The sequence below is a fragment of the Neofelis nebulosa genome, chromosome 3, assembly GCF_028018385.1.
Source record: "Neofelis nebulosa isolate mNeoNeb1 chromosome 3, mNeoNeb1.pri, whole genome shotgun sequence".
NCBI classification, from domain to species: Eukaryota; Metazoa; Chordata; class Mammalia; order Carnivora; family Felidae; genus Neofelis; species Neofelis nebulosa.
The window spans coordinates 207,397,648-207,423,920 of NC_080784.1; the positions used below are offsets into that span (position 1 = coordinate 207,397,648).

The 26,273-nt window shown below is 48.9% G+C and overlaps 1 protein-coding gene across 14 annotated transcripts in view; it reads right to left on the bottom strand.

The window, feature by feature from the left end:
- The window catches only part of PIGG (phosphatidylinositol glycan anchor biosynthesis class G), a 56,717-nt gene that overhangs the window by 19,110 nt on the left and 11,334 nt on the right, over nucleotides 1–26,273 (bottom strand). For 7 of the 14 annotated variants that reach the window (XM_058723285.1, XM_058723288.1, XM_058723284.1 and 4 more), the window contains 8 exons: nucleotides 25,269–25,457; nucleotides 24,206–24,347; nucleotides 14,589–14,801; nucleotides 10,939–11,156; nucleotides 10,311–10,592; nucleotides 8,485–8,942; nucleotides 5,803–5,994; nucleotides 2,523–2,832 (listed from right to left, as the gene is read on the bottom strand). In XM_058723285.1, the coding sequence (XP_058579268.1) occupies nucleotides 2,523–2,832; nucleotides 5,803–5,994; nucleotides 8,485–8,942; nucleotides 10,311–10,592; nucleotides 10,939–11,156; nucleotides 14,589–14,801; nucleotides 24,206–24,347; nucleotides 25,269–25,457 (2,004 nt within the window). The other 7 variants (XM_058723291.1, XM_058723292.1, XM_058723294.1 and 4 more) reach the window with 6 other exon arrangements.

Below are 26,273 nucleotides of genomic sequence, written 5' to 3' on the forward strand. Positions count from 1 at the left end.
GGGCAGGGGAGAGACGAGGGAGACCCACACTGCTGCTGCTCAGGATCCGACGTGCCTCAGGACTTGCCGCACAGGGTCTGTGCTGAGTTTGCGTGTGGACAGCCTCCCCAGCACACACCACGGTCTGCTGCGGGTTCCACTGCCTTGGGCGAGAACCAGTACCACGTGCGATCACCAGTGCTCCTTTCTCACCACCCAGGGAAAGTGGCCGCATGCCACAGAGGAGCACACTGAACGTGAGGCCGTCTCCTTGCTCGGGGCGTGACCGTGGCTCCTTCAGTCTTCCCGACACCAAGGCCTCAGTGCAGGACACTGTGCCAAGCCAGCAGCCACTTTCTCCATCTCGGCTCAGAGGGAGACCGAGTGAGTCTCCCCACCCGTGCCGGCAGTGTCTACCGTGTGGCTAGTTCACAAGCACCATGACGTATCTGTGGATATGCCGAAATCGCTCCCGTGTGGAGTCCCGGCGGTCCACGTGCCCCTGGGGTAGGAGCGTCTGGTGCCCATCAGACACGCTCACTGTGTAGCATGGCACCCGGGAGCCTGGAGAAGGGAGAGGGGCGGGCGATTTTCCATGGCGATGGTATTCCCATTCCCCACCAGGGCACTCGCGGTCAGAGACGTGGAGACTGTCAACAGTGGAACTTCCAGACGGAGGTCACCACCAGGAACAGGCCTGTGCATGGCTTTCAGACAGAGAGAGGACCGTGAGACTGACGGACCACCTAGACATTTCTGGAATGCCCAGAAAAATGTAAAGTCCTTCTACAGCAACACATCAGTCACACTGAATGGCAAGAGTGAAAGAGCCCTAACACAGGCGTGTCGCTGCCAACAAAGCAGAGCAAATACCATCCAGAGGCCGCCTCCGACCCGCGCCTCTCTCTTCTGCGGCTCATGGTACCTCAGCTGCTTCCTTTGTCCTTTCCCCCCTTCCGGCTGGTGTTCTGGAATTCCTGGGCTAACTGTATTCCCTCACTTCCACAGGGCTGTTTCTACATTCCTACCGGTAGGTAAGAAAGGCTGTGGTCTTTGAAGTGTGGCTGCTCGACACCACGGAGACACACACACGACGGAGAGACCGTGAGGCCCAGCCTGTGAGGGGTGGAGCTGACTGACGGGCAGCGTGGTCCTCAGCCACCAGCACCTTGAGGAATGGGCAGCGACTCCAGGGAAGTGCCGTCACTCTCCAGGTCCTACGGACTCCAATCGTGCCTTCTCTGTGGGTCCTGAGGGACACGGGCAGTGAGAGCTACTATATAGGGTGCCTCCCGTTCTTGACTACTTTAACCCTTGCAGCAGCCAAGGATGAGATGAGGTGTTAGTTACTCCATTTTACAGATGAGACCAGGGCGCAGCAGGTGCCTGCCAGACGCCAAGTGGCTTAAAAGTACTGGACACCAGTGTCAGGGCTGCAGCTACCCACATTTCTGCTGGGGACAGCCACTCTGGAAGCCACCCAAGGGCAGGACTGGAGACAGAAGTATGGAGTCCCCCAGGGGAGACGGATGGCAAGGGGGTGGTTCTGAGGGTCAGGTCACATCCTCTAGGACTTATGGATTTCTAGAACTTCTCCCACCCCCTTCTGGCCTTCAGGGAACAGATGGAAAGCCATGATGGGGGGCTGCTCTTTGGGGGATGCCATGAGCACCAGGAAACCAGGAGAGAAATAGCAAGGTCAGGGAAGAAGCCCAGGCCCACCTATCGGGACACACAGATCACACAAGTCCCCAGGGTCTGGAAGAGGAGGGAGGAGCTGGTGCTCACAGAGGAAGTACGGATCCTCACTGTAAAGATGGGAAAACACAGCTGAGACACTCAGGGGTTTGCGCACAGTTCTTCCACCAGAGGGCACAGGGCCGACAGGGGAGGCTGGGGAGCTGTGCCCACCCTCCAGGGTCCTAGAGGCAGCAACTAGGTTGAGGGTGGGGCCCTTCGAACTGGGCAGAGAGATGTGGGAAGGCTGAGATGGAACTAAGTCCCTTTCTGGCCAGAAGCTGGGCCCTCTGTCCACCTGCCCAGGCGCCGCTCCAAGCACACAGGCAGATACTGAGGTCCATCCTGGAGGCAGCTTGGACTTGCTTCTGATGGGCCCTTTAACACTGGAGAGAAGACGTGATGACCACGGGGCCCCAGGGATTCATAACCACGTGAAGACACCCGACAGCATGGCCAGGGGAAAGGGAATAGAAACTTCAGTTATCACTTCATCAGATAAAGCAATGGAACTGTGAAGTGCCTCCCTAACCAGTCACGGTAAATAGACCTAGTGCACAACCACACACTGTCTTAAGCACTCACGGATCCACACTGAGGGGTTGGTCTTCAGTAAGTCACTAAATTTTATCCTATCAAACACACATGAAATTTAAGCATCATTCCCCCACACCATACTGAAAGTCCCTTCACTGAACAGCCTTTTTAACTTCCCAACTTACGGTAACCTTTCTCAGAGAAAAACTAAAAGAGAAATGACATAAAAAGTTAATAGGCTTCTATTCACAATAGCAATGAAAACCTACCTGGAAATAGAAGAATGCTTGACCAAACCAATAATGCATTACAGTGATCTCAGCTGCATCATGCCTCAGGGGCTTCCAGATGAATTTAGTCATTATAGTCTGAATCAAGAGGCTAAATACTAAAACTGGAAGATTATGTGGTCTAAAAAGCAAAGCAGCCAGAAGAACTAATCCACTATATATCTCCCATAAACCCACAGTCTTGATTGTGAAGTCTGCAGCAATGACTTGAGATTTAAGCAAGTCTTTGGTGCCCGTGAACAGAATGCCCAGGACAAAGACATGAACAAAACGAGCTTCAATAAGACCCCTAAAAAAAAAAAAAAAAAAAGCAAAAGAGTTTGATTCATTAGCACCAGCTCGAAAGACTCAAAACATATTTTTCCATGAAAACCAAGAGTCCACTTAGCTGACTAAAGAAGCCATAGCGCCCGCCCACTTGGGTGACACCATGGAAGTGGGGGTGTCTGCTTCTGCATCTCGGCCTGCAGGACTCCCCTTGCTCAGAGGCTGGCAGGCCTGTCCTCTCTCTGTGCACATCTCTGATGGAACTGACTCATGGGAATTCTGGGGAGTCCTATTCATCTGGCCCAAGGACGGCCTGGCACAAGGCCAGAGCCATCACTTGTAGGGTGCCAGAAAAACCTCCTACCTGCTTCACACGGTTAATTTGAAAGACTCCTGCAACGGGATAAGGTCAAGCTCTAGCAGGAACTTCCGTTAAGTTCATAATGCTAAGATACAACCGGACGTGCTCACAACCACAAGTACTTGCGTATGCACACGCATGCACACGTACACAATGGTGCAGAGAACACTGTGGGGCCTGCAGAAGGGCAGGGCCAGGCTCATCTGGGCTCTGCCACTTACTAGCTCTGTTGCTGGGGAAAGTTACTTAAGGCTTCTGACGCTCACTTCATTATTCCTAAAATGAAGAGAAACAGTACCTACACCTCACAAGCTCTCCTGGGAGTTAACCAAAGAACAGAGGTAAAGTGTTTGGCACATAATAAATGTTAAAGATTACTAAGAATTATTTTAGCACTTCACTTACAATTATTTGTAAAGGATATAATTTATGATACCAAAAAATTTCATCTAATGAAACACATATATCCCTAAAACATATTTTAAATAAATTTTATAAATCAAGTATTTTATAAATACTAGAAAAGCTGATCACTTAAAGTAATGCTAAACAAACAAAATTTTAAGTGCAATCAGTATCATAATAACGTTATGTGTTTTGAAAAACTGAATGTTCCTATCTCAGATTTTCCTCAGAAGGTTTGTGCACCTAAAAAAAACTCCTTTTTAAAACCACAGTTAGTTTAATTTGAATAGTCCAAGCACTGTCTGCTGTGTGCCTCTAGTGTGTAGACACCAGCCACGGGGCCATGCAGCAGCCAAAGAGCTAGGGTTAGGTGCAACCCCATGGCCAAGGTGTGCTAAGCAGAGAGCTGATGACAGACCCAGTAGGGTTAAAGAAGGAGAAATCAGCCAAGGTCCGAGTCATCAGAGGGGGAAGAATGCATTCTGGGTGGTGAATACGAAAGAGAACACCAGTGGGGGCCTTCAAGGGGTTCACCTCCTTGCCCCAAACCATTCAATGCTATCTAGGACAATGTCCACCTGACCTTCCACTCCAGCAAGCCTGGGCATCCCAGCGGAGAAGAGAGGCAGGAGCTAAATGTGAGGGAGTATTTTAGAATATCTATGGACAGCAGCAGACTGAATGGAGAGAAGCAGCTGTTAGGGAAATCTAGAACCTGCATGGCTCAAGACCTGGAGTAGATCTCTTAGTGAGAGGGATCTAGAGCCAGGATAGATGGGGGTGGGGAATGGAAGCATTTTACAGGCAGAACACCAAGCAGTGAAGGTGAGTGAAAGGGTGCATTGACCTATGCTTTGAACACCAAGAAGGTACATGCTGTAGTGTCCATGAAAGGTAAGTGATCCAAGTCTTGAGACAAGTGAGGAGGAAATTAGGTGCACTGATCTGAGAGGAAGTGAGGAATGTATTCACGTATCACACTTTGAGATTTAGACAGCCCTGTGGACATCCTCGAGTGTGACATCTAGCCTTGACATCTGCCCAGAGTCTCAGACTCCAAAGTGAACAGCCTTTGACATGTCTCTACACCATCCTCCCCCTACCTGACCTCCCTGCTTCGGGTGAAGGCCTACCACCCTGCCGTCACCTCAGCCAGGCTCTGGGTATCACTTCAACTGCCCGTACTGTTGGCCTATTTTCAGGTGGGCCTCATGCCTCCTGGCCACTCACACAGCCTGGCCACAGCCCTCAGCTTACACCCTGACCTTTTCTGAGAAGATAACATTTGCTTTCCTTTCTCTGATTAGAAAAGCAATAAAAAAATGAAAATGCATGGAAAGGAAGAGCATAAGCCACCTGTGAGTCTGTGTCCTAAATCTAATCACAACCAATTACATATTTGAGTCTTTCATACAAACATGAAAAAATACGCATCTACTTCATAAACTGGGGTCATATGATAGTTTTATAGCCTACTGGTCCACATCTTCTCATCGTCTATGAAAACACAGTACCCAGCACAGAGCTTTAACATCACTCAGAGGTTCATCCCACTACTGTCAGCCAATTATCTTGATTTGTACTCTGTGTGCCTGTAAATAGTTTTTCAGAGAGCATGCCTGTGTCCTGGTTCCAGGCCTCATCTCTGGTTCTGTTCTTGAGAGAAATGTCATAAGAGGGTGCCCAGGTCACAGGGTTGGCTACACTCACAGTTCTTACCACGTTCTACGGCCTCCAGAACAGCCTCTGCTCACCCCACCCCACATTGCCTTTAAAAAAAGAAAAGCTGCCAGTTTTTGATACATAAAATGTGGCATTTATGCCTCAGTCAGCACGGGGGGGGGCCCCTCCCCACCCCAGGAATTCACCGTCAAATTACGGGAAAGTTGACTTTTCTGGTGTGCTTTGTTTCCCAACTGATAGGAAGCGACCCCTCTTTGTGATTCCTGTTACTACTTCTTGACCGAGCAAAACTGAATCCTTTCCGTTTCTTATTTTTAAGAGAACCCTTTACTGTAAAAAATAAACCTCAGTGGCCTTACTCCGTTATCTGTCTCTCTCCTGCCAAAGGAAAGAGACTAAAAGAATCAGTTTATTGAGGCACTCCTTGTCCAGGCTCTAGTAACTGCTGAGATCACGATTCACAGAAACCAATTCCAAAGTTCTAAAGACCGCGTGGCACGTTTCAGTGTATAAAACATTAAATAGATTTGCCAGTACGCTTACTTGGAAATGTCTTTGCTGTCTCGTTGCCATGGGAACAGGACATTTCCAATGGCTGCCCGGTAGCAGTAGACACCCAGGAGGCCAAGTGCCATGGCTACTTTTGACGTCAGGGAGCACCTCCTCTGCACCAGCGCAAAAATCATGATGAGCGAGAGGGCGGCCAGAACGGAGAGCTCAGCTTTATGATCAGAACTGAAATGAAACGGAAAATCCCCAAATCGCTAGTAAGTATAGCGATCGATGTTACGGATCTACACCAAGTGGCTTTCTAGGAACTGTATTAAAAATAGCTGATTTTTCTGAAAAGCAAAAAAGAAAAGAAAATTGTTGGTGCTTTAAATTCAAAGGTTCTTAAAATGCGACAAATGAGTTAACCTGAGCTCTCATCTCTCATTCACAAATGGTCCCTGCCACCAGGTCTGCACTGGCCAGTGCAGTGACCTGTATAGAACGCTATCCACTGGCTCCCCTGGCAACCCCATTTTCCCCCAACCACCAGTGAAGAGATTCTGGGCAAACTGTGTATTTGCCAGCACACGTCCTGCTCATGGGAGACCAGCACGTCCTGGTGCAATCCTCTCTCGTTCCCTCATTAACACAGATTGACTCACTTGAGAGTGTCTGCTCGCTCCCAGGCAAGGAGACTTTGCAGTCAGGCTCGGGGCACAAAGCCGTCATGGCAAAGCTGCTCCCCTGTCTCCGTCTGGTCCCCGCCCACCATCCTGCCACCTCAGTGAGTGCTGCGCTGGAAGGCAGGATTCTTTTGTTTCATTCATCACAGCATACACTCACGAAGGCCAGACACTCAATAGTTGTTAAGTGGATGAGTGACTAACCCTGCCAAGGTAAACACACAGCAGCGGAAAAACTACTTGGAAAAGACTCGGAGGAAAGATATGGCCAGCGTCAGGACATGGGCCCAGGGACGGCGGGAGGTGATGGGTGTCGTGCTGGGGCCTGGTCCTGCCCTGGTGCTTGGTCTGGGAGGTGGTCACCTGGGTGTCCATTCGCTGTCGCTCTTTAAACTAGATGTTTTATGCACTCTCCTGGATTGTTCATTGTAATGACTGAAAAATAGCAATAAAGAAGGTGAGTTCAGATGCCTCTCAAGAAGCCCTCCTCTGAAGGAGAAATGGGGCCACGTTGCAGCTTCTTCACGAACTGACAGGACTAATTCGGCAGCACGGGGAAGGCTGTGATGCAGGAAGGGGCACCCTCTGAGGGGAAGAGGTCGGGCCTGATGTGCCGGAGGAGGGTCCAGACTGAGGAGTGGGCACAGTGGCCCCTGGAGAGGGGGGCGGGACATCAGGGGCGGGATCAGCACATTCTCCTGCAGTGCCTCAACTCTCCAGAAAGGTAAGTGAGGCTCCCGGGCTGTCCCAGAGCTGCCCCAACCTCGCATGCTCAGGCAGAGGTCTCGAGTTGCTTCTGCTTCCTCACCTGAGGTGGGACAGGCCAGCGATCTCTCTCCAGGCCTGCTACAAAAACGAAACGAGCAGGCACGTGGCAGGACACGGAAGAAGCTGCCTGTGGTTGCCAGAGGTTTGCCAACAGAGTTAGCACTTGGGAGAAATTTCCCACAAGAATTATTTGACCAGAGGGATGATTTTTTTTTTTTTTTTTTTTAAATTTTTTTTTTTTCAACGTTTTTTATTTATTTTTGGGACAGAGAGAGACAGAGCATGAACGGGGGAGGGGCAGAGAGAGAGGGAGACACAGAATCGGAAACAGGCTCCAGGCTCCGAGCCATCAGCCCAGAGCCTGACGCGGGGCTCGAACTCACGGACCGCGAGATCGTGACCTGGCTGAAGTCGGACGCCTAACCGACTGCGCCACCCAGGCGCCCCAGAGGGATGATTTTTATAGCCTGTGATGGATCTTTCCAGGTATCTTGGAGCCATGGCAGTGTGCGGTCAGGGGTCCTCTGCTGCGTGCCGGGACTGCGTTCTATCACTTCCTTTTGTGTGTCTGCTGTGAGTAAAATCACACCTCGTTGTTTGACCCTACGCTCCCTGATCACTAGGACGGTGGGCATGTCCCTCGTCTTTCTGTTAGCATTCCCTCCTTTAGGAATGTGTCTGTCACTGTCCTGAGCCCCCTTCCTGCTGGCGACTTTCATACAAGTCCTTCACAGCGACAGGAAATAAATTTTTATTCCGTTCTCTTCCTTCTCCTTTACTTTTCTAAGTCTTCACTGACAGGCAATTAGAATATATAATACGGCCAGTATTTTCTGTCCCAGTTTCCTCTCTCTACTGTGATCCTCGCCATCCACTACACTTTCGACTAGGTTGCTCAGCCATCAGCCTCAGGGTGGGGAGAGAGGGGAGGAAGGACGGAGAGAGCATGGCCCTGTCCCAGACCTGCCTCGTCGGCGAGGAGGCAGCAAGTAACAAAACTATGTCCTCGCTGCAGTTGTCATTTTAAAACTGAAAGGTTTTCAAATATAAAGTTATGGTGACTCAGCAATAAAAAAACCCCAAACATGTTAGGGTAGCCTCAAATAAATCCATCTTTCAATATTAATTCCTGGCTTACAGTCTATTTTTCCATTTCTTCAGTTCTCAAATACCACTTCCGTCCTAAGTATAAAAAACAGGGCTGAATTTGGAAAAAGAACACTCTGTGGCCAGTCAGCCGTGCAAGGTCCGGCCTAAGGCTACGGCTCATACTCTCTCTCACCTGGTGAGCCAGTGCCCCAGGTCAGGCCGGTGGGCCCACTGCACACCCGTCTGGTTTAGTGACCGCAGCAGCCGGCAGCAGGTAAGTATCACCCAGGGACTTGCCATCGCCATCCACTTCTCCCAGCCTCTGAGCGTGTTAAGGGAAGTGGGGCTCTTAGACGCTCTGTGGGGCTCTAGCTCGTCATGGCCGATGCTCCTGTCCTGTAATGCTGGTGCAGTGTTGACAAACCCCCGCTCCCCGTGCGAGCATCGCCGGGGCTCACAGTCGTCGCCCAGAAAGCAGTTTCTGTAGATTTCGTGACACAGAGCCAGACACAGGGTGTTAACGAGGAAGTACCAGGTCTGGTGCTCTTCCTCGATGAAGCTGCTTGCGCCCAGACTCAGCACGTGGCCCATGGTCCCCAACAAGATAACAACATCCAACTCTGACCATCGTGAGTTTGGATGGGCTGGATTCTGTAAAAGGAAAATGCATTCCGTGAGGGAAACACACGAAAAGTACACAAATCCCACCCCAGGCACTTAAAGTTCTTGCTCACAGAGCCTAACCTGCTGTGACAGGCACTTGCAGCTCCTCACGCCCCCACCCACCCCCTGCTCTGCTCTGGAGGGACTGTCACCCTGGACTGCAAGTCCTAAGCCGAGTGACAAAGAGAACAAAGATACTTAGCCGCACACCGTCTGGGCAGTGCTGCAGCTCCGAGAGCTCCCCTACTGGCTCCTGGACCCAGCCCTCCTTGTACCCTCATCCTTTCCCTCAGGGCCTAGGCCTCCAGGGGTCACAGGCAGTTCCTGCTGCTTGAAACCAAAGAACCCCCAGGACATATGCAACCAAACCAGACATTTAATTTCTCCATGAATTTTCCAGAAATCCAGAAAGCTTTCATTAAAATGGTCAATTCCCTCAAAACAACAAAGTTGGCGTCACGGCACCAACCCTTCCATATGCCGAACGCGTTGAAGATTAAAGATCAGGACTCCGTGACTGTCATTTGACAACTTCTTAATGTTTCCTCTATTGGTCACGCACAGCTTGTATAAGACAGAAAGAGAGATACCATGAATCCTAATTTAGGGCCTAGAGAACAAACGAAATGGCTTGAGGGAACCCTATGTTCTAATGGGGGAACAGAAGCGTCCTATGAACGACAACACGTCAGCTCCTCAGACACAGGCACATGGGGAAGGGCCTCTGATCATTCTGGTGGCCTGGAGTGACTTCCCTGGGTCCCTTAGGCTCCGGGCACCATGGACCAACCGTGGCTGCCCACCTCTGCTTCACCACACTGCTACCGTGATCACGAATATAGGTGTCAGAGGCCAAAGACCCTAAGAAATCTACAGGAAAACATCAGTCTTGAAAAGAAAACTGCACTTTACGAGGCAGGATGGACTCCTGAGGAGGGCAGGGTGAGGACAGGGTCCCAGCCTCCTGCTGACCTTTCTGGAAGGTCTAATGAGTTGACTCCTTCCTCTCTGAAATGTTCTTCCCTTGGCTGAGCTCAAACACTTTCTGAGAGATGTCTGATTCACACTGCACCACCAGTCAACTGCCCATTTGTCTGTGACCAGCAGCCCATGTTTAGAGTCACAGGGACCCTGTGTTTACAACGAAGAAATGAGGCCTGTGACCTGGCAACACAGGTCTGAGGGTCTGAAGTCAGGATGCTCAGACGTTGGCCCTTCTGAAGTGTGGGCTCCTCAACTCTGCCTGGTTACACACCAAGGGGTTTAACCAGTGTCTGATGAATGAAAGATCAGCTGAGATAAGAGAAAAAGGCCGATCCAGGAAGACAGCGTCCCATGCGTGGGAACCAGCCTTACCTTGCTCAGGAGCTTTCCGCTGGCAAACATCTTGGCAAGAGCAGACACAACCGCACAGAGCAGTGCAGAGATCAACACCATCACTCCACCTGCCATCAGCCATGAGAGGCCACAGAAATAGCAGGAACTCTCAGCTGAGGTGCACACAATGACGTGAAGAGCAGAAAGAACCAGAAACATCAAATAAAACAGCAGAGAAAACACAGGCGACCACAGAGGAACTTCCAATTCAGCCTTGCTGCTCAGTGCTTGCGGGATGCTGAGCAGGAGCAGGGTTAGAACCTGGCAGAGAAAAACAGCAGCAGTGTCCATGACTGATGGGCTCGGGGAGAACCGGTCAGAAAAAGCCTGCCTCCTGACCTTGTGCCAGCTGTTCAAACGTTGGAAACAGAAGAAGAAAGCCCAATAAACACGGTTTGTACAGAGCTGCCAAGAGCGCACGCATACTTGATGCCTGGCAGTACTCTGGGCATGAGGGCACACCATGAGAGAGTTCAGCGAGTAAAGAAACTGGTATTTTTCCATATTTAGAAAAACAAGTGTTTTATACACTTGAAACTACAAAATTCTGGCTGAGTTATCAAATCAGTTTAACAGCCGAGCCGTGACTCCACACAAGCAGCCGTACCTCCAGAACCATGACGGTCCCCACCAGCATCGAGTAGATGTCGTACTGAGCCACCTGTCTGCTCAGGGATAGGCTCAGAGTCCTCAGGGCATCCAAGTACTGCCTGCGAACCTTGGTTCCCAGGTTGAAAAGGACTTCCGAGGTACTTTCCTCCAAGTACAGTCTGATCCAGTTCCCATGCAACCTCTCTGCCATTTTAAACTGCTCAAACCCAGGCTCTACCAAGAAGAGGACAAGGTTATATTACAAATCACAGACAAGAGGATGCATATGTCATTTCAAAGTATTCCATTATTCACACGCATATAGTGCGAGCATAAATTCTGAGACCTAATGGAGGTGAATTATTCCTTGGGGGGTGGCCAGCAACGCCTTCAGTAAAACTAACAGCTGATGATGCTCACGAATCCTCTGACATCCTGCCAGCCCACCACAGCCCTAGGCACAAAGCAGCACCCAATAGGGACAGAAGCATGTGCCCCCCTGTCTCTACCTTTTACACCTGGTTTTGCCTCCTCCTCCTCCTCCCCCTTCTCTCCCGATCTCTCTCCACCTTTTTCTTCTTCTTTAATGTGCAATATAAAAACAACCCAGAAATGCGTTACATTATTAGGTCCTCGGTGTTAAAAATCTTTCCAGTGCTCACACACTGTGAGGACCCATCTCTGACCTGTTTCCCTCTTTGCAAGTCCTCTCTGGAAAGGGACAGCAGTCCTGACCCCTCCTGCCACGATGCCGGGCTAGATGATCCTCCCCAATGCCAAGCTAGGCCGGCAGAACAGCTGCTGGGTGAAGCCCAGCCCCCACTGCTGGCTGGCTCCCCCTCTGGGATGGCAGCAGCAGGCAGCTCAGCATCAGGAAGTTGCCTTGCTCCCTTCTGGAGTTGGACCAGACCTACCGGTGACTCAACTCATCTGCAAACGCAAGAACTTCCTTTCTGAGACTCCGTGGTATTTATAACGTGCTCCTCCGACGTCCAGCAGAGCCATTCTAAGGTGGTCTAAACCATGCCTTTCAGGATTAGGGTTAAGGCTGCTATATGACCCTGAGCACAGCCCTGCCGCTGCTGCAGGCACCAGGTGACCAAGTGCTGATGGCAGGCATGACCCTAACCCTCAGATAGGGATGACTGCCATGCCCACTGCAGAGGGGAGGCACTCGGACACCAGCCCACAGGCTGGCAGGTGTGACGGCTGGGATCTAAACTCAATTAGTCTGGGTCCAGGATGGAAACCTTAATTGTTATACCCCCCTCCCCCGCACCTTGAAGTCACAGAGATGTGGGGGCACCGGTGTCTATACCCAGAATCACAGAGGCATGGGGCATGGGGCTAGGCCTGCTTGGGGCTACGATCCAGCTGGGTTCTCACACGTGCGTGGAAGTGCACATTGTGAGAAATGCTCTGGAGGAAAGCGGGAGAATATGGGACACTTTTGGTAACACTGAGGAAACTGAATGAAATCTGGGGTTGAGGGTGGGGAACAGTAAGGCCTGATATTGAAGCTGAAGTGGAAGGTGGCCCAGGAATCCACCAGGTGAGCAGTGGGGAAAAGCATCCATTCTATGAGAGTAGCACATGCACAGGTCTTGAGACGAGAAAAGCCTGGCCCCCTGGAGTGAAGGGGGAGCGCCGGGCAAGCTGTATCAGATTGGGCTGGATGTTAGGGGAGGCCTTGAAATCAATTCTGGCGTCAGACACATACCCAGTTTTGTCTCAGGAAACACTGCTGACGTAGACAAAGGGCATCCCAGGGGCGTAAGGCCCCAAGAATGCTTTCCCATTCCAGGGACTGGCCTAAGTTCATCTCAGGGGCCTGCTTCCCACCACACCCACTGCAGTGCCTAATTCTCCCTACTTGCTACTCCTGAAATAAGCAAACTACGAGCGATGTGGTTTTGTTTGGGGTTTTGCTGGTTGTTAGTGTAGGAAAAAGGACACACGTTATCAATAACAAATTTGCAAAAGCTACCAAACAAGTTATTTTTGAAAACAAAGTAACCACTCTCTAGTTGGGACTGAAATGTGCACCAGAGCCGGCCTCACTTTTCACCCAGATTTTCACACAGTTGCTCACTGGGGGCCTCTTCACTGACAGGGGCTGGCTCCCCAGCTCTCCAGCCATTCAGGACACCTGGCTCCCCACTAGTCCCTGCAGGGCTTGTCGTCCACCAGCAGCTCAAGGCCAGTCTACGTCTCAGCGCAAACTCATCAGCATCACCATACTTCCTAGTACTCCACTCACTATCTCAAGTAGGAAAAGCTGCCAACATCACATTGAATGTCACCTCAAACTAGGAGTTGACTTCCTCTAAGTTCCCAAACCAGCCCCAGTCCCAGCACCAAACACGCTGTCCTTAATATACCTTGATGGTCAGATAAATCATACGAAAAGATGGTCGTGGGGCGACCTGGATCATTCCCACCAGAGTATCAATACCCCTTAGTTTTTCCCAGCTTAAAACTAGAAACAATATACCCTGTGTCGGCCTCCACCCACCTCAGACAACAGCCATTTCCACGCCCCTGTCCCCACTCCAGCCTGGTTTTCTCCCAGTTCTCCATATGCACTGCTCCTGACAAAGCCACCGACAACCTCACCTGCCAGATGAATGGTCCAGTCTCAGTTCCTCACTTTAGCTTACCTTAAGTAGCGCTCAACATAGCTGCTCACTCCTCCCTTCCTGAGTTTCTTAATTTACGTGACTTCCTCAACACCAACCCCCTCACCTGGCAAGCACCCTGCTTTGCAAACTTGCTCCTCCCACACCCTTCCCCATTTCAGTAACGGTCACTCCATTCTTCCACTGTTCTAATGAAAACCCCCAGCTGTTCCTTATGCCTCTGGTTCATCTGCACCTTATATCCAGCGCAACACCAAATCCTGCTTGCACTACCTTCACAATATATGCAGGATACAGCCATTTGTTCTGGATTGCACTGCCACTGCCTGGGCCCTCACACCACCTCTCACTGAGGCACTGAAGCAGCCTTCGGACTCTCCTACCACACAAGGCAGAGCCTTCCACCTGGGCACCTGAGAGAGCCTTTGAGAGCCTTTGAAAATGCAGCTTGAAGATTTCAGACTCTGCACGAACGGCTGCACAGGCTCCCCATCTAGCTCATGATGAAAGCAAGAGCTTCTCCAGGGCCTAGAAGGCCTTCCTATCCCTCTGACCTCATCTCCTTCTGCCTTGCCCCAGTTCACCCTGCTGCAGCCACTCCGTCCCCCTGGTCCTCCCTTGAAGGTGCAGGCAGGTCCCCACTGCAGAACCCTGCATCTGCCACATGTTCTCTCCCGGTGTCAAAGGCCAGGCCTGCCCCGACAGCCCTCATCGACCTGCATTCTCCATCCTTTCCCCCATACAGCCTTTTCCTAAGGCGCTCCTCACCATCCTACTGCTACTTCTCCTCTGGAAGGTAAGCTTCATGAGGGCAGAGCCCTTGTGCCTCCAGTGCTTGTAATAGTCCCCAGCCAAACAGGAACTTAGTGAAAAAATTCCATATTTGTTGAATGAAAGAACTTGATATAGATAACTGTACCTGTGGGTGTTGCTAATGGTGTTCATCAGGGTTCTAATAAAACAGAAGCACAAAGACTGATGACCTACACACAGGTGTAGTGGAAACATTGTCTATTAACTGAGTTACCTTTTTTGTATGATGGCACGTTCTCTTGCAACAATTTGCTGAGCTGCACTGCATTTAAATGTAAAAACCTCAGCTGTTCTCTCACTGGTCTCCCTTCTATGGAGGGGAACAGGAGACTACCAACGCTGTTCTCTGGAATCGGCAGACCAAGCCCTATTGCTAGGGTTGCAGCCAAGTCAGTCTGTTGAACATGCTTTGGATGTCTGATGTCACCTAGAGAAAAGAAAACGGTTTGAGTGATGGGCTCTCAGATGTGTGAGATAGTAGTCATTCCCTAGACCTTTTTTTTTTTTTTTTAAATTTATTTTAGAGAAAGCGAGCACGTGCAGGCTTGTGTGCATTGGAGAGGGGCAGAGGGAGAGAGAGGGAGAGGGAGGGAGGGAGGGAGGGAGGGAGCGACAGAGAGAGAGAGAATCTTAAGCAGGCTCCACACCCAGTGCGGAGCCTGACACGGGGCTCAATCTCAGAACTGAGAGATCATGACCTGAGCTGAAATCAAGAGTTGGGACACTTACCTGACTGAGCCACCCAGGCACCCCCGTTCTCTTGACCTTCTACAACCGATTATCCATCTCTTTGAGCCATTCTATGTAGATTCATACAGAAAGCACTTTCCTGGTTTTTATGTCAATAAATTACTAAATACTCATCCCGTGTGGGCATGGTGCCTTCCCCAAAGTAGCGTACGATATGTAGGAGGGATACCAACACAAGAAACAGTACCGCCTGAGTTTTAGAGCCCGGGATACGCACAGAGACAGCAGGTAGCTCTGTACATGCTGAGGGATGGTCACTTTGGTGAGGTCAACAGTCAACCTCCTGAACAAGGGTGACAGCAGGATGTATGGCAGCCCTACCCTGTGGATTCAGAGAGGCCCACACAGCACTGAGATATGGACAGACTTTTCAGCAGCTCCTGAGCAGTAGAAGGCACCCGTGCTGGGGAGAGCGGAGTGAGGGTAGATTCAGCTAGGCCTAGTTCTCTAACCAGCTCCAACAAGCAAGACGTCTGCCTACTGGTGGCCTGAGCAATTGAAGAGCTTCAAGCCCCGGTAATGGCCTGCTTTGCTACTAACTTTGCAGAGGAAATGGGTGTGACATCGGGACACTGGGCTCAGGCTCCTGCTTTGCCACTATCCAGCCGATGCCTTCGGTGAGAACGCAACACAGTCAGACTGTTCTCATCTGTAAAGAGAATACCCAGCCCCCACCCCCCAGAAACCACAATGAAGGTCTGAGGCGGACTGAGGGGGCGACCAGGGAAGTCTACCCAGGAGAGGTAGGTGGTGCTTGGTGGGAGTACCTCAGACACTGTAGTGTGGGTTTGCAGAGGTTTTACTCTCATTGTGGTACTTTTGGTTGTATAGAATTTTTCTTTTTGACTTGGTCAAATATATTAATCCCTTCTTGACCAACCCTCCACTGATGGCTTCTGGGTTATACTTAGAAAGAACTAACTACGCCAATTTTTTCATTTGTTTTTCTTCTAGTATTTTCTTATATTAAGTGCTTTGATCTGAAGCAAAACAAAACCCAAAAGAAAAATCCCACCTTAAATTGATTTTGGTGCTGATATTGGTGGTGGTGCCAGTGCTATTCCGAGATTACTCTGGGTCTTTATGGGATACTCATCTCCAGGGTCGTTGACAACCAGGATTCTAAGCTTAGGAAGAAGACAGAAAAGACGTAGGGCCTAATACTTTCATTTTACAGCAATGAATGTGAATTGCAAGTATCAATACAAACTCAAGATCATTTTTATCTTAAAAAGATTTCCTTGCTTTGTCCAGAAATGACAAATAAGCCAGTATCCAGACAGTGGTCCTCAAAGATCCCTGTCCACTGAACAGAACTAGGGAATCCTGGAAAAGCAGCCGATTCCAGGTCCAGGGAAGGAACTGTGCAATGGGAGGCTGGAACCCTTCTCAGACTAGGGAGCAACAGAACTCTCAGAGAGACTAAGGTGTTTGAGACCTCAAGGCTGGGAGGACTCAGGAGCTAATCTGAATCAGAGGCTCCTACTGGCCAAAGATGGCACACTTTGAGTATTAAAAAGAATATTACTTATAGGGAATTGAAACAAAATATGCTTAGATCCATGGGTTCACAATGCTACTAAACAACAACAACAACAACAACAACAACAGCAACACAAAACCCTAACTGGTCACAGATGAAGTGTGCTAGTGAATCACAGTGAACTAAATTGTTGGTCTGAAATTGGTAAATAAGTGGGAAGAATAACTCATCATTAATCCTATGTCTGTTATATAAATGGTACCGGTAGGTAAGCAAAAGTAGATTGGGGAAGATTCTCCTTACAGAATGATTCAGGCTAGTTAATGAAGAATTATACAATTAAAATATCACTGTTTGCAACCTCCAGTGAATTACTGGCCCTAGTTGGTCATCAGTGGCTACTGGCTTCACAATACAGCGAACAGGCAGACACTGTGTGCTTCCTGCTGGAAACAGCCTTATGAAAACCAGCCAACGGGATCTGAATCTGCCTCCTGGTCAGACAGGGTTCACAGAGGATATGTTAGCAGACAGTGTAGAGAGAGACTTCCCAGGACAAATAGCCACACTTCTTCAACAAATAAACTGTGGGAAAATAAAAGAGGATGGAGCGGGGACCTATAGACGGAAGAGAGCGTAAAGGGTTACATCAACCAATCTCAGTGCGTGGATCTTACTGGTATCTCAGCTCAAACAACCAAAGAGGGAGACCGACATTGGAGATTTGAACACTGACCACTTGATGAATTAAGGACTTAATGCTATATTTTAAACGTGCTACATTAAGAAAGTAAGAGCACACATCTTCTAGAGACCTACTTCCAAGCAAGAAAGGAGAGGAAAGTGAGCGAGAAGGACGGAAGATGTAAGATTGGCTGTAACGGCCCATGAACACTGAAACTGGGTGGCGGGCTTTGCCTACTTTTGCAGGTCTGAAAACTCACATAATAAAGAGTGTTTCAAAAAAAGATTTAAATGTTTTGATCTGGAATTTACACAGGTTTAAAGAATGAGGTAGATTCCTAGCATAATTTTTTTTTTCTAGAAGGTCATGACATCACTTCTGGAATGCCTTGTCTTTTCTCCACTGCTGTGAAATGCCACCTTTTGTCACCAAATGCTACTGGGGTCTACTTTTCACCTCTTGATTTTGCTCCATTGATTAGTGTGACTAGCCCTTGCTAGCAATATTTTGATAACTGCAATTCTGTAATACTAATACAAGGCAGATCACATTACAGAGTGGGTTTTATCTCATGGAAGAAGGAAACACATTTCAGAAAATCATTCTCCCCCTCCAGCAGCCAGGCCTTCTCCCACCTGCCTCATCTCCACTGGCCCCAGCAACATGCTCTGTACAGCTAAGCCACCTTTCACACATTCAATCAGCAAATACTGACAGCCACGATGTGCCAGTATTCCAGGCTGGAGGGACAGAATATGAAAGAACAGGCAAAGTCCCTCCCTCTCTTCATGGAGTTTACATCCTGGTAGCAGGAGGGAGACAAAATATACCTGCTCTGCCCTATGTGGAAGTGAAGCACAAGCATGATCTCCTTCTGGGACCCCCTGACCCTGGATGGACCCAGATCTGTGCTTCTCTTTATTGGGAGGTTGGAACTCTGGGGGTGGACAGTAGCAGGCTGGGGGTGTATGAAATCACATGGCACACAATCCCAAAGTGCTTATCTTTCAGATCAATAAACGCCTTAAGATTTTTTTTTTTTACATTTTTTTAACATTTATTTATTTTTAAGAGACAGAGAGAGACAGTGTGAGCAGGGGAGGGGCAGAGAAAGAGGGAGTGACAGAATCCGAAGCAGGCTCCAGGCTCTGAGCTGTCAGCACAGAGCCTGACGCGGGGCTCGAACTCACGAACCACGAGAAAGATTTTTTTTTATTATTAAAACAAGCAACAAAAATGTACATGAATTTGTAGGCTAAAAATAAGCCTGCAAAGACCTACTAGGAATGGTGGCATGGGGAGTTCTGTGGGTCAGCTTGCCAGGAGAACAAGCATAACTGGTAAAGAGCATAGAAACCACCACCAGCACAACGATTTATAGCCTCCGGAAACCATCTAGGGCATACGGCAAATACAGAACCCTTTGTTCAAGAAAATCTAAAGCTTGGTAAGAACGGGAGCGTGTGAGGCCCTTGAGGAACCATGACCCACTCTCTCCCCCCGCCATCTGCAGCTCCGTGGGACACAGACTACTCTGAGAGGATGCACTGAAGAACACAGGGCTCCCTCTCCCCCCGGGGCCCTGTGGAGGGCTCTGTGCTCTCCCTGCGAGGAACAGGCTGCCAGCATTGCTCATCCTCCTCAGCTGTGTAGTGCACACCCTCAACAGCAGTGGAGTGGCTGGGAGCTACCTTGTCCTGCCCAGCCTCACCCAGAATTTCTATGCAAGGCATAAAAGGCCTACAGTACCGGGGCCCACTCACCCTTACACCAGTCTTGCCAGGTGGAGGCTGCCCCCAGAATAGGCTAGCAGAAAGACCAGAGGCGACTACACAGAGCCCCCAAGAGAAGGGGACTGTTGTTACCACCCATAACTAGAAACTGTGGCTCAGAGAAACCGCCCGGGGCAGGCCACAAAACAGAGCAAAACTCCCCACAAAAGAACTGACTTTGTTTGGAAGAGAAGGTGGTGAATTCACACCTAGGAATGCTCTTTAAAACAATGGAGATTTTAGGGGCGCCTGGGTGGCGCAGTCGGTTAAGCGTCCGACTTCAGCCAGGTCACGATCTCGCGGTCCATGAGTTCGAGCCCCGCGTCAGGCTCTGGGCTGATGGCTCGGAGCCTGGAGCCTGTTTCCGATTCTGTGTCTCCCTCTCTCTCTGCCCCTACCCCGTTCATGCTCTGTCTCTCTCTGTCCCAAAAATAAATAAAAAACGTTGAAAAAAAAATAAAAAAAAAATAAAACAATGGAGATTTTGGAGGTGGGCAGCTGAGAGGAGACTGGTAGCTTCGTGACAGCCACAAGCTAAACCACAGGCCAGCTAAGTGCTCAGAGAGGAGGGCCTGGGGAGAAGACAGCAAGAAGGCTCAGAACCGCCTCAGAGAACGGCCTCAGAAAGAACCCTTCAAAGGGGCTCAAATATGAGATCAGATTGTGAAGCACATTTATCACAAACTGTTGAAAATAAGGCAGTCAGCTGGCAGTGAGTGGAGCCTGACAGCTGGGTGTGACAGCAACAGAGAGCCACTGAGTCTGCGGTCACCCCAGCGCTGCTGTTCCCGCACAGGAGCAACAGCAGACTTCACGCTGTGGGAGATGACCTCACTGAAATGGTCAAGCCACGGCACTCAGTAAATAAACAAGGAAACGACAATGAAGACAGGCCTGGGCTGGGGGGTGGGCAGACCTGCAGCATCCAGAGTTGCTACAATAGATTATTTGAGATGTTCAGTTTTCCTTGAAAACTGTGAGTAATTATGCAAAGAAACAGGAAAGTAAAACTCAGAAGGGAAAGCAACAGAACCTCCCAGGGAAGGGCCCAGATGCTAGAGGTAACAGACTGTCTTTTCAGCAGCCACAGTAAATATGCACAAAGAGCTCCAGGAAACTATGCATAAACAAGTAAAGGAAGGTCTGATGACAATGTTGTCATCACATAGTGATTATCAACAAAGAAACAGAAATTATAAAGAAAAGAACCAAATGGAAAGTGTGAAAATGAAAAACACAGTAACTGAAACGAAAAATTCACCATAGCTGAATAGCAGATTTTGAACTGGCAGAAGAATCACCAAATTTATTTATTTTTGGGACAGAGAGAGACAGAGCATGAACGGGGGAGGGGCAGAGAGAGAGGGAGACACAGAATCGGAAACAGGCTCCAGGCTCTGAGCCATCAGCCCAGAGCCTGACGCGGGGCTCGAACTCACGGACCGCGAGATCGTGACCTGGCTGAAGTCGGACGCTTAACCGACTGCGCCACCCAGGCGCCCCAAGAATCACCAAATTTAAAGTCAAATTGATAAAAAAAAATACAATCTGAAAAACAGAAAAAATCCCAAATTTGATGAGAACTATTCATCTACACATCCAAAAGCCTCAATGGACTCCAAGTTGGATAAACACAAAACATGCATAGCATAATACAAGAGCTGGAGGCGCTGGGTGGCTCAGTCGGTTAAGCGTTCGACTTAAGCTCAGGTCATAATCTCATGGTTTGTGAGTTCGACCCCCACGTTGAGCTCTCTGCTGTCAGCATGGAGCCTGCTTTGGATCCTCTGTCTCCCTCTCTCTCTGCCCCTCCCCTGCTCGCTCTCTCTCTGTCTCTCTCCCTCCCTCCCTCAAAAATAGCTAAGCATTAAAAAAAATTAAAAAAAAAATTCTGAAAGACGAGAAGGGAAGCCCAGGTAGACTGGGATGATGTGTCATCCAAAACTGTGGAGGCCAGAAGGCAGTGGGATAGCATATCCAAAGCACTGGAAGAGAAAAGAATGGTCAGCTAAGAGTCTTACATCCAGCAAAACTATCTTTCAAAAATGAAGGCAACATAAAGACACCCAGGGTAAAAACAACAACAACAACAACAACAACAACAACAACAACAACAAAAAACAAAATAAAAAAGAAACTATTAATTGCTAGCAAACCTGGATTATAAGAAATACTAAAGGAAGTTCTTTAGGCTGAAAGCAAGTGACTCCATGGTTAATTCTGATCCATAAAAGAAGCAAAGAGCATCAGTAAAAGTAATTATACAATTAGAGAACACATAAAAACATATTTACCTTCTTACTGAATTAAAAAACTATTATATAAAACACATATACAGTTAGGTCTTCAGTTTGTAACATGTAAAAATATAACGTATTTGACAATAACAGCACAGAGGAGGGACATAGGGGCAAAGCTGTATTGGCAAAAGAAAACAACACCATATGAAAACATCTGTGCACGCAACTTCTTTCCAAATGTTTACAGTAACATTATTTCTAACAGCTGAGAAGTGGAAACAACCCATGTATCTATCAGCTAATGCGTGGATACACAATGTGGTCTATCTGCACAACAATGTAGCCAAACAGAGGAGTGAAGTCCTGACACCTGATACAACTGTGGAAGAACCTTGAAAACATCATGCTCAGTAATCAACAGCCACTCACACAGGGCCCGGTACTACGGGGTCCATGTACATGAATGTCCAGAAGAGACAAATCTATAGAGGTGGAAAAAAGATCAGCGGTTGTGTAAGGGCAGTGCTGGGGGCAGGGGGACTGGACATGCACTGTCCTAAAATTAATACTGACTCTGAGCGAACTAGATACAGCGCAGTCCTGGCTCATAAAATCAGCATAATGAGACTACCGAACACAACCATTCCGGAAACAAATGTACAGATAACAAAAAGCTTGGAACCCACCCACCGTTGGCACTGCGGTCAGTTGTCAGGCATCCGCGCATGCAGCTGCCCTGGCTGCTCCTGGCTCTGAAGACGCAGCCAGGCCTCCCAAGGAGATTCCTAAGTGCCCACCTTGAAGACGAAACTTCAACGCTATAGTTCAACAATAACCTAACAACGCACAATAAAAACCACCCACTTGGATGTCTCTCTTCCTCCCCACACTACGAGGCCGCTGAGGGTGAAGGCTGCCCACAGTGTCCGGCGCAGTGCCTGGCCCACCACAGGTACTCAGCGTACCTCCACTGGATGGATGAGTGGAAAGACTGTTTCTGGCATGGGCTCTCACTCAGGTAGGGGAGCCACACAGGACCCTGCTTTGGGTACACAGTGTGGGAAAGTCAGGTGTAGGAAGTTGGTGCTCTGGTGAGTAGAGCCTTCACTGGAAGGCAGGCAAGACACCTAGAATGGAAAGGCCCAGGTCACAAGAGCCAAGGACTTATATTTTAGGGGGTCAGATGTCCGAGGGGAGAAAGCACTATTAAAAGACAGAAGGAAGTCAGTGGAGTTCTGCCCCAACCAATCCTCAAGCAAGTGGAAGATTCATTCATTCAACAATTCTTTTTGGCACTGATCATATACCAGGCAATGTTTAGGCCCAAGGCAGGCATGTACCAATGAACAAAATAGACTAGGTCATGCCCGACTATAGCTGAAGTGCAGAGAGGAGGCAGATATTACACGCGTCACATCTAAGTCTTTAACTACAATCTAAGCAAAGAATGATGGAAGGATGCACAGAATGCTGTGAAAAATGAACAGAGGGAAGGCAATTTGGTCTCGTGGATGAGCAACTGACGTCAGATGAAATCAAGGATGACTGGATCTGATGTGGCGACAGAGTCGGGGGCATGTGGGGAAGAGCTTGCCACTTGGAGGACCCACGGGAAGGGCAGAGGACAGGACATAGTGAATAGTGATGAATATGGCTCAGGATGAAGCTGTTTGGTAGGAAAGAAACCTCATGTAGGACTTACTTGACCCAAAGTTTAGCTACTGAAAGGTTTTATGTACGGGAGATCGGGGATGGTCTGGAATGTGGGGAGCAAGGGAGAAGGAGGGTGAAGAGAGACACCTAGGTTTCCGATTGGAAGAATCACACGAAGGCGCCATTTGCTGGCAGAGCAACATGAGAGGGCAGATTAGGATGTGAAGCTGTCATATTTCTCTACCTGTGGGAGACCCAAGTGGAGGTGTCAGACAGGCAGCTGAGTAGACAGTCTGGAGACTGGAGACCAGAGAAGAAAGACAGCTGACTAGACACCAAAGTGAGAGTTAGGAGGAAAACCAGACACATGGGAGGTCCCAGAACTAGGAGTCAGAAGTGCCAAATGGTATGGAAGGATTGCGTGAAAGGAAGCCAGAGTGTTCGACTCAGAGATAACTGGTGGGCGAAGGTGAGCGTGTGGTAAAGCGAGGAGGCAGAGGCCAGCCTCAAGTGCAGGGTGAGGGAGGGCAGATGGCTGTGAAGCAGGCCGGCCTGCATGGGTCAGAGCTGCCCGTGTGTGTTTGGGGTGGAGAGTTGGGTGTCTTAATGCTGAAAGATGGGCCCTCAGGTAGTCCTGCTCTGACCCTTAACAGTTTCCAAAGATGGATAGTTTATAAAAATTTTAATTACTAACGTCTCTTTCTTTTAGTTCATATATGTGTTCAGATGTCTCCAAGCTGCTGGTAATTTTTATTAGCACCTCCAGATATTCAGGCAGTGACATTCATACAACAAAATTTCCATAAGAAATGTCTGCATTATAAGAATCGGGGTAAGAAATGTAAACTCCAAACCCTGGCTGCACCCTGTCCCACTACTTCTCATCTTCACATTGCTCAGGGTATTTCAGACACACCCAGCTTCCCAAAATTGATTTTTAAATTTAAAATCAGACTATAGAAAGAAGTTACGTAAAATACCGTTTTAAAACAGTAAACATCCCGGGGTGCCTGGGTGGCTCAGTCAGTTAAGTGTCCAACTTCAGCTCAGGTCATGAGCTCATGGTTCATGAGTTCAAGCCCCGCATCGGGCTCTCTGCTGTCAGCATGGAGCCTGCTTGGATCCTCTGCCCTCCCCTCTCTCTACCCACCCTCCACCCCCCCCCCTCCTGCCGTGCACACGTGTTCACTCTCTTAAAAATAGACATTTAAAAAAAAAGGAGAATAGTAAACATTCCTAAATCCTCACCAGGCTTCCTTTCAAATGCAGAACTGATTAAGATCAGGGGGGTGTTAACTTCCTCCATGGAAGAGGCCCCGTGACTTCCTGTTTCCGACATTCCATGATCACCACAAAGAACCAGCAAATTGGGTGAAAGATTCTCTCTTTCCTACAATGCAAAGGAAAAATATTTCAGTTGCATTCAGACTGAGGAGAATGCATGCTCTTGTTAAGGAAAAACTTTAGATTTTAGCTGTACTTTATAAATAGTAGCTCTTTCTAAACGTGTTAGACTTTTTTTTAACCTATGAGCTTACAAGATCAAAGGGTTAAAGTCAAAGAGTACCATAAATAAAACAAACAGAATCACTTGGAGGTCACAGAGCCCAGGAGGGGTACATTTAGGGCCTCCGAAGGCAGAGGATTTGAGCTTGGTTTCTGTCTGCCATTGCCGAGCTGCGAGAGCCAAGGTGCCCTCCTTGTCAGGCCTGTCTCCTGTGTGTCAAACGGGGTTGCCCCTTAGCCCCAGCGTTCCAGCAAAGGGCCTTTGCTGTTCTCGGATTTGCCCAGCAGGCTCTGCCTTACCGCTACTGCCTCTTCACCTGGAACGCACCTTCACAGATGGCAGATCCGCCCCTCTCTCCTTTCAAGGCTCCACTCACATCTCACACGTCCTGAAGGACAGCTGCTTTCATCTCACCGTTTAAAATCACAGCTTCTCTCTCAGATGCTGTTCCCACCTCTTGCCCTATGCTCTCCTCTGGCACTAATCACTTTCCAGTATACTTATGTATTCATTTATTATGCCCCTTGTTTGTCCTTCCTGGCAAGAGTATAAGCTCCACAGATGCCCAGACAGGAACAATGATATAAAAGGCATTCTGGAACTAGTAGCTGCTTAAGTGGGTGAGTGGTAGACAAAACCAGAGCTGCTGGAGGCTGAGCCTGTGCTCTGTGCTTACAGGTGAACTGAATGATGGTGGGCGTGGCATTCACATAGGTCCCAAGTCCACTTCAGGAACTTGGTTTCTCCTAGGAGACGCTGGCACAGTGACTCTAGCACTCCACGGCGCTCCACAGTGAGCCTCACCTCGGACAGCAGCGAGGTGTGGATCTTCATCAGGATGTTGTCCATCTCGCTGAGTTTGTGCCCGATCAGGGGGCTGCTGGGCCCGGAAATGTGGCCGATGTGGTCCAGCCCAAGGTAGTGGAGGATTAACACATCCCAATCCCCTCTTTTTAATACTTTATCCAAATGCCTTGTAACATTATCATCCACCTGTAAAGGGGGAAAAGTAAGTATGAATAACTCCTCGTTTCCCTTGATCTTCACTCTCCAAGAGAAAGTGATACAGTCCTTTTAAAACCTAAGCATTTATTTTAGGTAACAGGACTAAGAGTCTGAAAAGAGCAAAAAACCCTAATAACCAAACGGAAAAAGCTGTCATAAAAAAATTAAACAAGGGGTGCCTGGGTGGCTCAGTTGGTTGAGCGTCCGACTTCGGCTCAGGTCACGATCTCACAGTTCGTGAGTTCAAGCCCCGCATCAGGCTCTGTGCTGACAGCTCGGGGCCTGGAGCCAGGTCATGATCTCACAGTTTGTGAGTTCGAGCCCCGTGTCAGGCTCTGTGCTGACAGCTCGGGGCCTGGATCCTGCTTCAGATTCTGTGTCTCCCTCTCTCTCTGCCCCTAACTCACTCACATTCTGTCTCTGTCTCTCTCAAAAGTAAATAAACATTAAAAAAATTAAAAAAAATAAATATTAGCATTAGATTAAGCTTTTACTAATACTGTTTCACATTTCTAAGTTACAGATAGAACATGTTATACAGATAATTTCAATGAGAAGTATTACTCTAAAAAAAACTCTGCAGGATCCATGCTGGGAGTTAACTAACACTAAGCAGATAGCCAGGTCACACAGGTGCCAGAGTTCAGGTGACCTCTGGGCTGAAGCTGAGTGTCCTATGAGAAGGCTGCTCTGGGAGGAAAGACACAGCTTTCGGCAACTAGTAGAGCAGCCACTGAGAGCCGGGAGCCTGGTCAGCCCTGACCACTCAGCTGGCCCACCTCCCTCCCACTGGAAAGTCACTAC